The sequence below is a fragment of the Penaeus vannamei genome, chromosome 13 (assembly GCF_042767895.1).
Source record: "Penaeus vannamei isolate JL-2024 chromosome 13, ASM4276789v1, whole genome shotgun sequence".
Lineage (NCBI taxonomy): Eukaryota > Metazoa > Arthropoda > Malacostraca > Decapoda > Penaeidae > Penaeus > Penaeus vannamei.
The window spans coordinates 28,844,052-28,856,551 of record NC_091561.1 but is presented as its reverse complement, the minus strand read 5'-3'; the positions used below and the strand labels follow the sequence as shown (position 1 = coordinate 28,856,551).

At 42.0% G+C, this 12,500-nt stretch overlaps 1 protein-coding gene across 1 annotated transcript; it reads left to right on the top strand.

The window, feature by feature from the left end:
* Nucleotides 1–4,461: 4,461 nt before the first annotated feature.
* On the top strand, nt 4,462–5,972 carry LOC138863736 (uncharacterized). Its single transcript, XM_070128567.1, has 4 exons — nt 4,462–4,485; nt 4,795–5,032; nt 5,106–5,260; nt 5,466–5,972. Exons 1-4 carry the CDS (start codon nt 4,462–4,464, stop codon nt 5,970–5,972), a joined length of 924 nt encoding a protein of 307 aa, XP_069984668.1.
* Nucleotides 5,973–12,500: the final 6,528 nt, after the last annotated feature.

The window sequence follows — 12,500 nt, the reverse complement described above, 5'->3', positions numbered from 1 at the left end:
ACTGCACACAAAATTAGACCTCCCATTGTATAATGCATCCTTTGAAAACACACTCTCCTTCTCGTGCAGGGTGTATGTGGTTAAATACAGTGATATGCATACATAAAACACACATAATACAGTGTGGGTTTTAAAAAGATACCCAAGATAGAAGTGTATCATTAGAAAAAAAAACATAATCCTCACAAAACTACTTTTTCTGAATCATGGAATTTCTTTAATGTTGGTGAGATGAGTCCAGGAGGAAGTGTCGATATCCACTTTCGTCGTTCAACCAGTGTTGCAGTTAACAGCATATGCATATTTATATGTTCAGGTTGATATTTGTCTTTTTCATTCCCTAACAGATTTCTATAGTGCCTCTTAAATTTATACTCAGTCAGCTCACGTTCTTGATTCTCTGTAGTAGTGAACTGCTTCATACCCAAAGCAAATCTTTTGGGGGTTGGCTGAACATGTACATGACACATGCTCTTTCGTTTCTGTTTATAACACTCAGTACGATTAATCTGACTGAGGGCCCTAGTAATCTGACCCTGGAATAAACAAAATATTTAGAGGATATAAGCCTATGTAGTATCTAGTCTCTAAATCTGAAATTTAAATAATATGAATTTAGCACATTATTTGGTACCCCAAAATTGCAAGCTTATCTATCTATTGATTGCTGGATGCCTCAGTCCCTGTAGGGGTGGCCACAAATGAGTTGCCTCCATGCACTCCTGTTCTCCGTCAATAGGCACCCTTCCTTTCAGCCAAACCCACACTCATTCCTATACCTCTCAACATCTTACCTCCATCTCTCTCGGTCCGCCTCTCCTTCGCTGTCCCCTCCCTACCTCACTCTCGTAAACCTTCTTAGTCACTCTCTCTCACTCCACATACATTCCACATGCCCAAACCACCTCAAGGTGTTCCTTTTCACACTCTCCAGTACATCCAATCCCACACCACTTTGCTCACGTACTTCCACATTCATCCTTCTGTCCCTCCATGTTATTCCACATGCACTTCTCAAATAACTTGGACCTGCCCTGTCAACTTTATCATAGGCTTTCTCCACGTCCTCCATAGATACTAGATACTCAACCACGCAGCAGTTAGAGTTAGAGCATATCAGGGTTGTTTCGAGCCCCATTCTATATGCCATAGTATTAGAGCCATGTTCTATTTAGGAAGAAATTGCCCTGGGAGAGATCTTTGTTTATTACAAAAGAGTACAATAGGCTATTGATAATAAACGGTAACATACTGTGAGTGAAGCGATGGTGTGGTAGTCTAGTTAGTGTTAAGAGCTTGTATGCCTTCTCGTTTACAGCTGCCACCGCTAGCTAGCCTAGTGCAAAAAAGGGAGCAGCACTGCATAAGCCTCCCCTGCCAGTGCATAGCCTCTCCATCATCGGGATTCCCTGCAGTGCCTCCTCGTGGCCTCCCATGGAAACTGGGTACCTTGCGGTTCCAGGCTAAACTGAGGGGGATCTCGGAGCAGCAGGAGGCCCTAGAGGTTCAGGGTCATGGCCCACCGGCGGTTGGACACGCCCTAGCCCTGTACCAACTCCTGCCCCTAGGTCCACTGGGGTTAACGGGAGGCTCAGGTGAGGTGGGCCTTGACAGTCCTCCTCCCCCCAGATAAAAATAAAAACCTTCGGCAGTGTTTAATATATTTGGTTATGCTGGGAGGAGGGGAACTGCTCCTCCCACCCAGCAAGAGAGGTGGGCTGTGGATACTGCTGAGAGGGCGACTTCCGGGACGCAGGCTGGGAGCGAGAACTACTCGTCTCGCCTGCGTTCTGGTAGATGCCAGCCTGGAGTGTAGCTTACGGGGGAAAGCCTTCAGGAGCCCTGAAGGCAGATGATGGGTTCCACAGCCTGCCGTCCCCTTACATGTGTACGCTCCTACTGGTTTGTAAACTTGATGTGAAAGAGATGTTCTATGCCAAACTAGCGTCTGTATCAGACAGGTGCTCCCTGTGAGATATTCGTGTTGTCCTGGGTGACTTCAATGCGGTATCTGGCTGTGATCGAGCTGGCTATGAGATGTCTGTCGGTCCCCATGGTTCGGGAGCTGATACCGGCAGCGAGAATAGCCTCCTTTTTCGGGACTTTGCTAGGTCCCAGAAATTGAGGATTTCTGGCTCCTGGTACCAGTGCCCAGACCCACATCACTGGACATGGTACAGCGATGCGGGTAATGCAGCCAAGGAGATCGACCACATACTCGTTAGCACTCGTTGGAGGATCCTCCAGAATTGCAGGGTGTATAGGAGTGCCGAGTTCTGTGGTACTGGCCATAGATTGGTTGTGGCTACCCTCCAAGTCCATTTCAAAATCCCCCAGCCGACCAATGACCACCCCAGGGTATTTCACTTGGACAGGCTAAGGGAGGGGGAATGTGCCCGGGGGTTTGCTGAGGCAGTCTCTGGTCGTTTAACAGCACTCGAAAATCTGACAGACCCTTCACCTTCAAACGTGAAACGCTTGATGCAGCTCAAGAGACGATTGGTGAACGCCCGAGAGCAAGGGGAAATTTCATCTCACAGGAGACACTGGATGCCACAGATGCTTGTCGTGCGGCTCATCTGGCAGGTGATCGAGATTTGCAGCGTTCTCAGGTGCGCAGAACTCGGTCTTTGTTAAGAAGGGACAAGGAACAGTTTATTAGGAATCTTGCTGAGGAGATAGGCCATTTCTTAGTAAATGACCTTCGTCCTGCATACCAAACCCTGAGAAAGCTGAACTCCAAGCCCTCTTTACAGGTGACAGCAGTTCGCTCAGTAAGTGGTCAGATCATCTCAGATCCTGATGCGGTGCGGGAACGTTGGGCTGATTATTTCGAACAGTTGTATCAGGTTGACCCACCAACAGTTAACTTTGATGCGGGTTGTGCTGAGATTCCGTTGCCGTACCCACCCATCAGTGAGGATGCCCCCTCCCTAACTGAAGTTAGGGGGGCGATCTCCAAGCTGAAGAGTGGTAAAGCAGCTGGTATAAGCGGCATCCCAGCTGAACTGTTAAAGGCTGGTGGTGAACCTATGGCGTGGAGGTTGCATGCCGTCCTGGCTGCCATCTGGTGGTCTGGTACCATTCCGCCTGATCTGTTGAGGGGTATGGTCATCCCTCTCTGGAAGGGAATGGGGGATCGATGGGACTGCAGCAATCACCGAGGCATTACACTGCTCAGTATACCAGGGAAGGTTCTTGCCCACATCCTTCTGAGACGTATCAGAGACCACCTTCTGAGGCATCAGAGACTGAAGCAATCTGGATTCACTCCTGGTAAGTCCACAATAGACCGTATCCTAGCGCTCCGAGTCAATATAGAGCATCGTCGTGAATTTGGGCGTGGGCTGCATGCAGCCTACATCGACCTCAAGAAGGCATTCGATATGGTGCATCGGGAATCACTCTGGGAGATCTTGAAACTGAGAAGAATTCCAACAAGGATTATTGGACTAATAGCATGTCTGCATACTGGTACTGAAAGTGCTGTAATGTGTGGTGGGGGCCTGTCAAGCTTCTTTCCTGTTAGTTCAGGAGTGAGGCAAAGCTGTGTCCTTCCACCAACGTTTTTCAAAACTTGCATGGACTGGATAATGGGCAGAGGTACTATTCAAAGTAATTGTGGAGCAATGATGGGCAATAGCAAGGTTACCGACCTTGACTTTGCTGAAAATGTTGCCATTCTATCTGAGTCTTTGGAATCCTTAGTGGTGGCTCTCGATGCATTTAGTAATGAAGCAAAGCCCTTGGGTCTAGAGGTCTCCTGGACCAAGACCAAGATCCAGGACTTTAGATACATATTAGGAGAACCTGCTCAGACGGTATGTGCTTGCGGTGAGGACATTGAAGTCACAGAGAGCTTTACATACCTTGGTAGTGTAGTTCATAACTCTGGGCTGTCAGACCATGAAGTCAGTAGATGGATTGGCCTGGCAGCAGGGGTCATGAACTCTCTCAACAAGAGTATTTGAAGATACCGGTACCTGTGCAGAAGGACGAAGCTTCGTGTCTTCAAGGCCCTCATAGTCCCAGTTTTGCTATACGGTAGTGAAACCTGGACACTATCCTGCGCCTTGGAGTCTCGACTTGGTGCCTTTTGTAATAGGTCCTTGCGCCGGATCATGGAGTACTGTTGACGGGACCATGTGTCCAACCAACGACTGCACCATGAGACTGGCACAGGACCTATTACCTGCACAATCCGTGATCGCCAACTCAGGCTTTACGGCCACCTGGCTCGCTTTCCTCAGGATGATCCCGCTCAACAGGTTGTCTCTGTTCAAAACAACCCTGGGCGGAGGCCTGTGTGTCGACCGAGGAAGTCGTGGCTTGGGCTGATCGATTAAACCTGTCGTGAGGAGCAGGGTGTTTAATAGTCAACCTGACTACTCTTCAAATTTTGTGTAGGGGAGGCAGGAGCTGATCTGATCACTGAACGAACTGTAGGGGGATGGTGCTAAGATGACGGTAGAACTGGGTGAATGGGTAGGAAGAGAAGCAATAAAATCTAGAATTTGCTGGGAATGGAATAAGGAAGATGGGCAAAGAGGATATGGACTAAGGGCTGGAGACAGAGAGAGAGAGAATAAAAATGGGAGAAAGCCAAGAAGAATGATTCATGTGCTTTTCAAGCATTCCCGTGCTCTTGCCACATTACCCATCACGTGACCTGACATGGAATGCTTTGGCGGGTGCTGATTGGCTGGAAACCTGGAAATAATCGTATAAACGGTCAAGCAGAGGGCAAAGTAAATCACTTGCCAGCCAGCTATTGCTTTTGAAATGTCTCGCCAGCCCTCTTGCATTCGCTCTCACAGGCCGAGGAACTCACCAGCGATTCGATACTTGCCTTTTGACGAGGGAATAGTTGATTACCCACGACCTTCGACCTTGAGGGGCTTTCCTCGCCTGAAGAATGCTCCATACCCCTGCTTGTACTTGATTCAATCATCCGCCGACGAGGGAGTCGATGAAGATGATTCAGAGAACTACACACCCCCTTTGAAACTGACCAGGAATAGTGATCACCTTGGTAAGTTTTCTATCATAGGAAAACACATGGTTCTTTTGATATGGTATTTCTGCATGGTATCACTATTTTACAGATATCGAAGTCTCCGGCCGTTTCGACGGCGACGACTCGGATTGGGAGGAATCCGAGTCTGAGCCCGAGGACCAGGATGAAGATGGCGATTTGGACGCCGATTATGTTGCCCCAGCGGACACGTCGATGGACTCCGACAAGCCTCTTCCGGAGTCCGTTTAACTTCGCGCTGAGGTTGCCGCTGCCGTCCCAGGGTCGCCACCCTTCTTGTGGCAGAAGAGGGAGAACCGCCCAAAAGCTTTTGAGTTCCTTGGGAAGTCAGGAGTTCATGAGGGTCTCGATCAGTCGTCGAACCCCCCTAGAGATGTTCAGCAGTTTCTTCACCGATTTTCTTTTACAATGCCTTATCTTGTAATTGCAGATACACCCACCAGAACTCTCGGATGCCTTCGTCCCAATTGAAGGCTTGGTAAGATATGACGGCAAGGGAGATGTGGTCATACCTGGGACTGAGGTTCTTCATTGCCACGTGAGGGACATTTGGTCCACCGACCCCTTGATGTCTTCAAGCATTTTCCCAAAGACGATGGCACGCAACCGATTCGATGCTCTGACGTCGGCGATGCACTACGCCAACAACGAAGAGGAGAGGCAAGAGGGTGACCGCATGTTTAAGCTACATTCCATCCTCGATGTTCTGGACGAGACTTTCAAGACGGTCTTCGTTCCAAACAAGAACGTCTCCGTCGACGAGAGCTTGTGGGCCTTCAAGAGGTGTTATCATGCCCTCCAGTATAACCCGAGCAAGCGGGCAAGGAGAGGGCTGAAGGTCTACAAGTTCTGCTCGTCCGACGGTCCTAAGGCAGGGTATACGGCGGCTTCAACATCTACATGGGGCAAGATCGTGGGGAATTCCCCGCGAGCATGAAGGCCGTCCTTGACCTGCTGGAGAAGGCAGATCTTTTTGACAAGGGATGCGAGTTGCACACATATAACTGATATTCCTCTCCAACTCTCTACCACCACCTACAGGCCCGGAAGACCAGCGCTGTTGGTACAGTTCGTACCAACAAGAAGAGCATGCCAGTGGACCTGCGGGCGAGTCAGGGACACATCGACTTTTGGAGTACACCGACTGGAATGATGTGCCTTCAGTGGGTGGACAAGTGTCCTGTTACGATGCTCTCCACCACTCACATCAGCAGGATCGTCACCCTGCCTCCAAACCGCCGAGGGGAAGAGAGGTTGAAGCCCGAAGTAGTCGTCAGCTGCAACAACGGCATGTAGCTGGGGCAGTCATATCCAGCAGTCCGAAAAAACATCAAGTAGTATAAGATATTCTATCTGCCGAACATGGCAGTGGTCAACGCACTGGCTGTCCACCGGGCCCTCGGCGGCAAGCTTCCACAGGTAGACGTCAGACTAAAGTTGGTGCGTGGACTTCTGCAGCGAGGAGGTCGTCCAGGATCCTTCAGACGAGCTTCACTGCTGCAACGTCAGGAGGAAGACGACCAGCTGCCCCACCTTCCAGTGGACACACCGCTCCAGCGATGTTCACTTTGCTGGAACAGAGACTGAAGAAGGAAGGAGACCAGGGTGTTGTGTGGGAGCTGTAAGGTCTCCCTGTGTGCTGGTCCTTGCTTCAAGGATTTCCACACGTAAAAAGCGAGAAGCACAGTTGTGAATATTGTAAATAGATTTTTTTATGCCTAAGAATAAATTCCTTTATTTTTTGTACTGTTTCCATTTTGACTTGAAGACACACACTGAATATGATGCAAACACTCCTAAAATGGAGAAAATAGTACAATGTAAGACAATAATATCAAACAATAGGGCAAACATATATATGAAGTGTAAAAACACTTTAGTGATTCTCGGTAAAAACCAGCCACCACAGAGAGCTGCAAGGACTTCCATATGTGAAAGGACAGAAGCAGCGCACATGAATTGTAAATAATGAGGTTTTCTTTAACTTTGAGAGAAAACACTTGTAGAATGGAGTATGTACTATAATATATGACAATAATATCCTTCATAGGACAGCATATGGCTACAATAAGCCAGTAAACATACGTGTCTGGGAAGTAAAAAAAAAAAAAAAAAAAAAAGCAATTCTCGGTAAACCTTCTGCCAGAGTGGGCTGAAACTTCCCGGACGCCGGAATCTCCGTGCTCATCCCGGAAATGACGGATGGCAACTGTTTTTTTCTTTCTTTTTTATAGCCGTCGGCAGATAGGTGTTGAGGTGAGGTAACTGGACTCACCTGCAGGAGTTTCAGCCGATGCTGAATTGTTTCTCTTGTCTGCCAATGTGTCACTTTGGTGTGCAGCAGAACTACTGACAATCGGTGTGTTCTGTTCACCTTGGTGTGCAGCAGAACTACTGACAATCGGTGTGTTCTGTTCACCTTGGTGAGCAGCAGAGATACTGGTACTGGCAGACGGGAGGGGGGGGGGCGCATTGCTCTTGGTGTGCAGTATCAGGATGCAATGTGCTGTTGGCTGGTGAATACTCTTCATCCTCAGTTAACAGAACTTTTTGCACAAATTTTTTCATTAATGTCACTGTCTTCTACAAGGCTTCTACACGCCTCCAACACAAAACGGGCAGATCTTGAGCTAACACAAAGTTTATGCTTTGCTGCAATAGTTTAGAAAAACATTAAATTCACGTAATATTACATAGTAATAATTTTGATACATCACCTATGACTAGAAGCAGAAATATCGAGATAAAGTTGTATTAAAGGTAAATCTATAGTAAATCAAACATGCGGACCATACTGATAGAGGCAAATTTGGTAGTTATACATTAAAAACTATATTCTACAAGATTAAGTCCTGCAGAGAGTCTGTGGGTTCCTGAAGCCCCAGTCAGTGATGAAGTATTGCCTCTTACAATCATTATTGGTCATAACCTGTTAGAGGTAAAGCAATCACTTCCTTACTTTTATAATCTACATACTCGATTACATCAGATTGAAAATTGTAACTGCCATAGCTTCTACTGATTTTTAATCTATGTAGTTTTGCAAATTATGAATAGTTCATGGGAGTTGAGGCCTAAATATTGAAATGGCTGTGGAGGCAAACCAATTGCAATATCAAAACTAAATTTTTGGGAATAGGTCATGTTGGTCACTACACGCAAGTAAATTTCAAGCCAATCCTGAGATGGTGGGGTAAACCATAATGATGATTTGATATGGAATGACCCAGTCGTCTTAACTTTGTATTTTCTCAATTTAAAAGTATAGTAGGATAAACAGGTGTCATATTTTGTTGGTTTATTGTATTTATCCAATTCTTGTATGAAACTATTATTGTTTTACACATTTATTATATAAGAATAAGCTGATCTTTTATTATAAATAGACAAGCTGAGAATACATTTTATATTGAGCACCTATTTATATCACAATCTCTACTTCCATTTGTACATGAATTGCAAGATATGGAAAAGCATTTTATGTCTCTACTTATAAGGCACATACTTATTGAATAAAGCATTAACCTTAACTTTATTATTATCACAAGACAAGAATACATTTTATATTGAGCGCCATGTTTTATATAGCAAACACAAAATAAATGTACACACAATCCATTTCATAGAAAAAAAAATACATGTACAATACACGCACACACACTCACCCCCAAAAAAGGATATTAACAAAAACATTCAATTATACTGTTTACATGCCAATATAATAAATCATTCCATTAATGTTTCTAAACCATAGAATGCTTTTTCACTTGTACATCAGTTTCCTTATGAAATAAAATCATATACACTATTTACATAAAAAAATATATATATATATTTTTTTCCAAAATAAAAAACATATTCTTGTTACTCTGTATATAAATAAAAGGAAAGGGAATGACTAGTTCCTTACATCTTATCACAAAAAGGAAACAAACTTTGGTTTTCAGTATAGAAATAATAATAATAATAATAATTTATAATAATAATAATAATAATAATAATAATAATAATAATAATAATAACAGAAAACAAAGTAACATAAAAGAAATTTGAAATTTGGATTTTTTTTTTTTTTTTTTTTTTGGGGGGGTCATAATATGCTTGAAAGCAAGCACAAATTCTAAGTAATAATAATAATAGAATTAATATAAATATTATCTATAGTAATAGTAATAGTAATAATAGTAATAATAATAATAGTAATAATAATAATAACAATAATAATAATAATAATAATAATAATAATAATAATAATAATCACAACAACAATGATAATAAAGTAGCAAATGATAATAATAAAAAAATGGCCTACAACAAATAATGAAACTTTGAATTTCAACAATAAAAACTGAATTATATATATCTATATCTATATCACAGTTGTTCTTTAAAAAATGGAAAAAATATATTATTTAAAAGTGCACTTATTTTCTAATTAAGTCCGAGAGCAGTTGGGTTGTGGTTTCCTTGGCTTTTTTCATCTAGTCAAGATTTCTCGGAGAATTGCATTGTGACGTTCATCACTCTCTCGTAAATATGTTATGAGCTCAGTCTCCGAGGTTCACATCAGTTTGCTGATGTGAGGGTCCTGTTAAGGGGTCGGCACTAGCCACAGGCTCAGGGTCATCCACTTCCTCACCCAATTCATCAGGACGATGAATCCGAATCCCCTGAGCTGTGGCTGTGACTGGGAAGTCAATGTCATGCTGATCCCCTATCAGTTCCCTCATTTCAGCAAAATACAGGAACCTACTCGGAGCTCTCCCCGACATTTCGTTGTTGGCCTTAGCTTTTTTTAAGCTATCCTGCAGACCCCTCCACTTCCTTTGCAATTTCTCTGGCTGAAATCTTTTCTCAAAATGAATTGTCATTTTGAGAGCCAATTCCTGCCAGAGCAATTTCTTCATCACTTCCCCCAGGTTTATTCTCTCTTGCAATTGTGCAATTGACGTTGGCAAATCATTATAATTTTCTTGGAAATGTTCCCGCATTAGGTGAATAAAATATATGGTTTCATTTTTAGTGAAACCTTCTGGCTCCTCCATCTCACTTGGTCCTACATCAGCAACAACCCCGTCTGGAGAAGTTATTGGTGTAGGTATCAAGGGAGATGGGTGTAAGGCAGATGGTGTGGCAGACACTGAGGAAAGAGGAGTGGAAGTGGAAGGATAAGCAGGAGTAATAGGCCGCAAATGAAAGTCGGGAAGAGCAGGAGAACAGCTAAATGAGGCCAAGGGTTCAGAAGGCGATGTTGTAGCAAGAGCAGGGAACTCCTGGTCTTCGAACGCTGGCGTTCCAAGTGTTCCTTGCGGAAAGAGTTCGAGTGTTCTGTAAAATGGAATGCACACCATAAAATGATTACTGCAATAATATATAATACAGATATACATATCCATATATACATACATACACACACACACACACACACACACACACACACACACACACACACACACACACACACACACACACATATATATATATATATATATATATATATATATATATATATATACATATATATATACATATACTGTATATTCATATTGTAACATTTAAGTTTCCCCTGAAAAGCCGATTTAAAGAGAACGTGGTAAATCAAGGGGTAACCCTTACAATCGTGCAAGGGTGATAAATTCCTTTATTGTAGATATACATTCCTTGTATGAAAATATTATTGTTTTATACATTTATTATATAAAAATAAGCTGATCTTTTATTGTAAATAGACAAGCTGAGAATACATCTTATATTGAGCACCTATTTATATCACAATCTCTACTTCCATTTGTACATGAATTGCAAGATATGGAAAAGCAATATATATCTCTACTTATAAGACATTAAATAAAACATTAACAACATATTGACTATATTGTAAATATACATTTATATGAAAATATATCTTTTATTGTAAACAGACTCCGTATATAAGAATATCATAATCTTATTATCACAAGACAACCTGAGAATTATTTTATAATGAAAGACATTTTTGGTCAATATGCATAACAGGGTAGTGGCTTGCTTTCAAAACAAATTTGATATTTTTGTGAAGGTAATCCAATAACTTGAGCAAATCTAGATGCTGTTCATTGTGCAAACGAAGCGTTGAGTTGTGACGATTTTTTTGGAGGGCTCTGACGGCATTGTTGATAACCTGTGAAAAAAACGGTAATTCGCACTTCTAAAACTATTTGTTAAATAAATCACATGGATACTAATACAAAAAACAAAATAACGAGACACTAAAATGATTGTCAGTAACTACGGACCATGCGATTCAAAGTATGCGTGAAAGTTTTTGTATTTGATTATAACGTTTTATTATTTTTTTCTTGACAATATTTAATGATACACTATTTATCGACGATATGACGATATTGTCACTACCAATAAATGTTGCGGCGCTTAGTTATATCGACGATAGGCGCGGAGACCGCGCATATCGTTTAATTTCATGTTAAATATATGAATGTTAGGTTTCTCTCTCGATTCGCAATGCAAGGGCTTGTTACTTAGTTTGTAGGGTACGTCGGTGTCGGTAACAAATGACGTATGTCGTAATATCTTAAATAAAATGCGCTGCGACGGGTTCTGTCTACATTATGATGCGTTGTTCATTAAGCACGTTAAAATACTGACCGCTTATTGAAAATCGCTCGCGTTACCGACTTTCTTTTACTTTGTTAATAGTTTCACACCATATACGTAAGATATTTATAACCATTCTAAAGTTACCTTATTATAAACCGTCACTTCATCACAACCCTTTAATGTAAGAAATAAGCTGTTATAAGTATTTTTTCTGGTACAAGACACAAAATAACCGGTTTTCTGAATGCGTACTAACCTTTTAACGTTGCGCCCACGTTGTTCTGTCACATCTTTGTCACGACGTCACAAATATGTTGCTAATTCTTTTAAAACAGTACCTTTATCTTGCATCGGAAACCAATTAGCCGGCTTTATATATATATATATATATATATATATATATATATATATATATATATATATATATATATCGACACTCGTTCCCTCTCAACAACGGACACAGACCGACTGAACGATTTGTAGGCAAGAGCACAGGTACCATAAATTTACGCATTTTGATTGGTCAGTTAAAGTGACGTCACATAAGTTTTCATTGGTTAACCTTAGTCATACAGCACAAACCACCGATTTGATATTAATTGTCAATTACACAAGGCATACCATACTTAAGATGTAATAGGCATTGCATACCATTATTTACAATGCGAAATCCTGTTAAGTGTGGATTATTATTAAATTATGTATATATGTATATATACACATATAGACATAAACACATACGCATACATGCATATAAGTACACATACAAATATATGTATACACATTTTTTTTTTCCTATTGTTATATGTGTACAAATGATATATTTATGCACTTATCACACATCAGTATTTATCATTTTAGTTTTGCC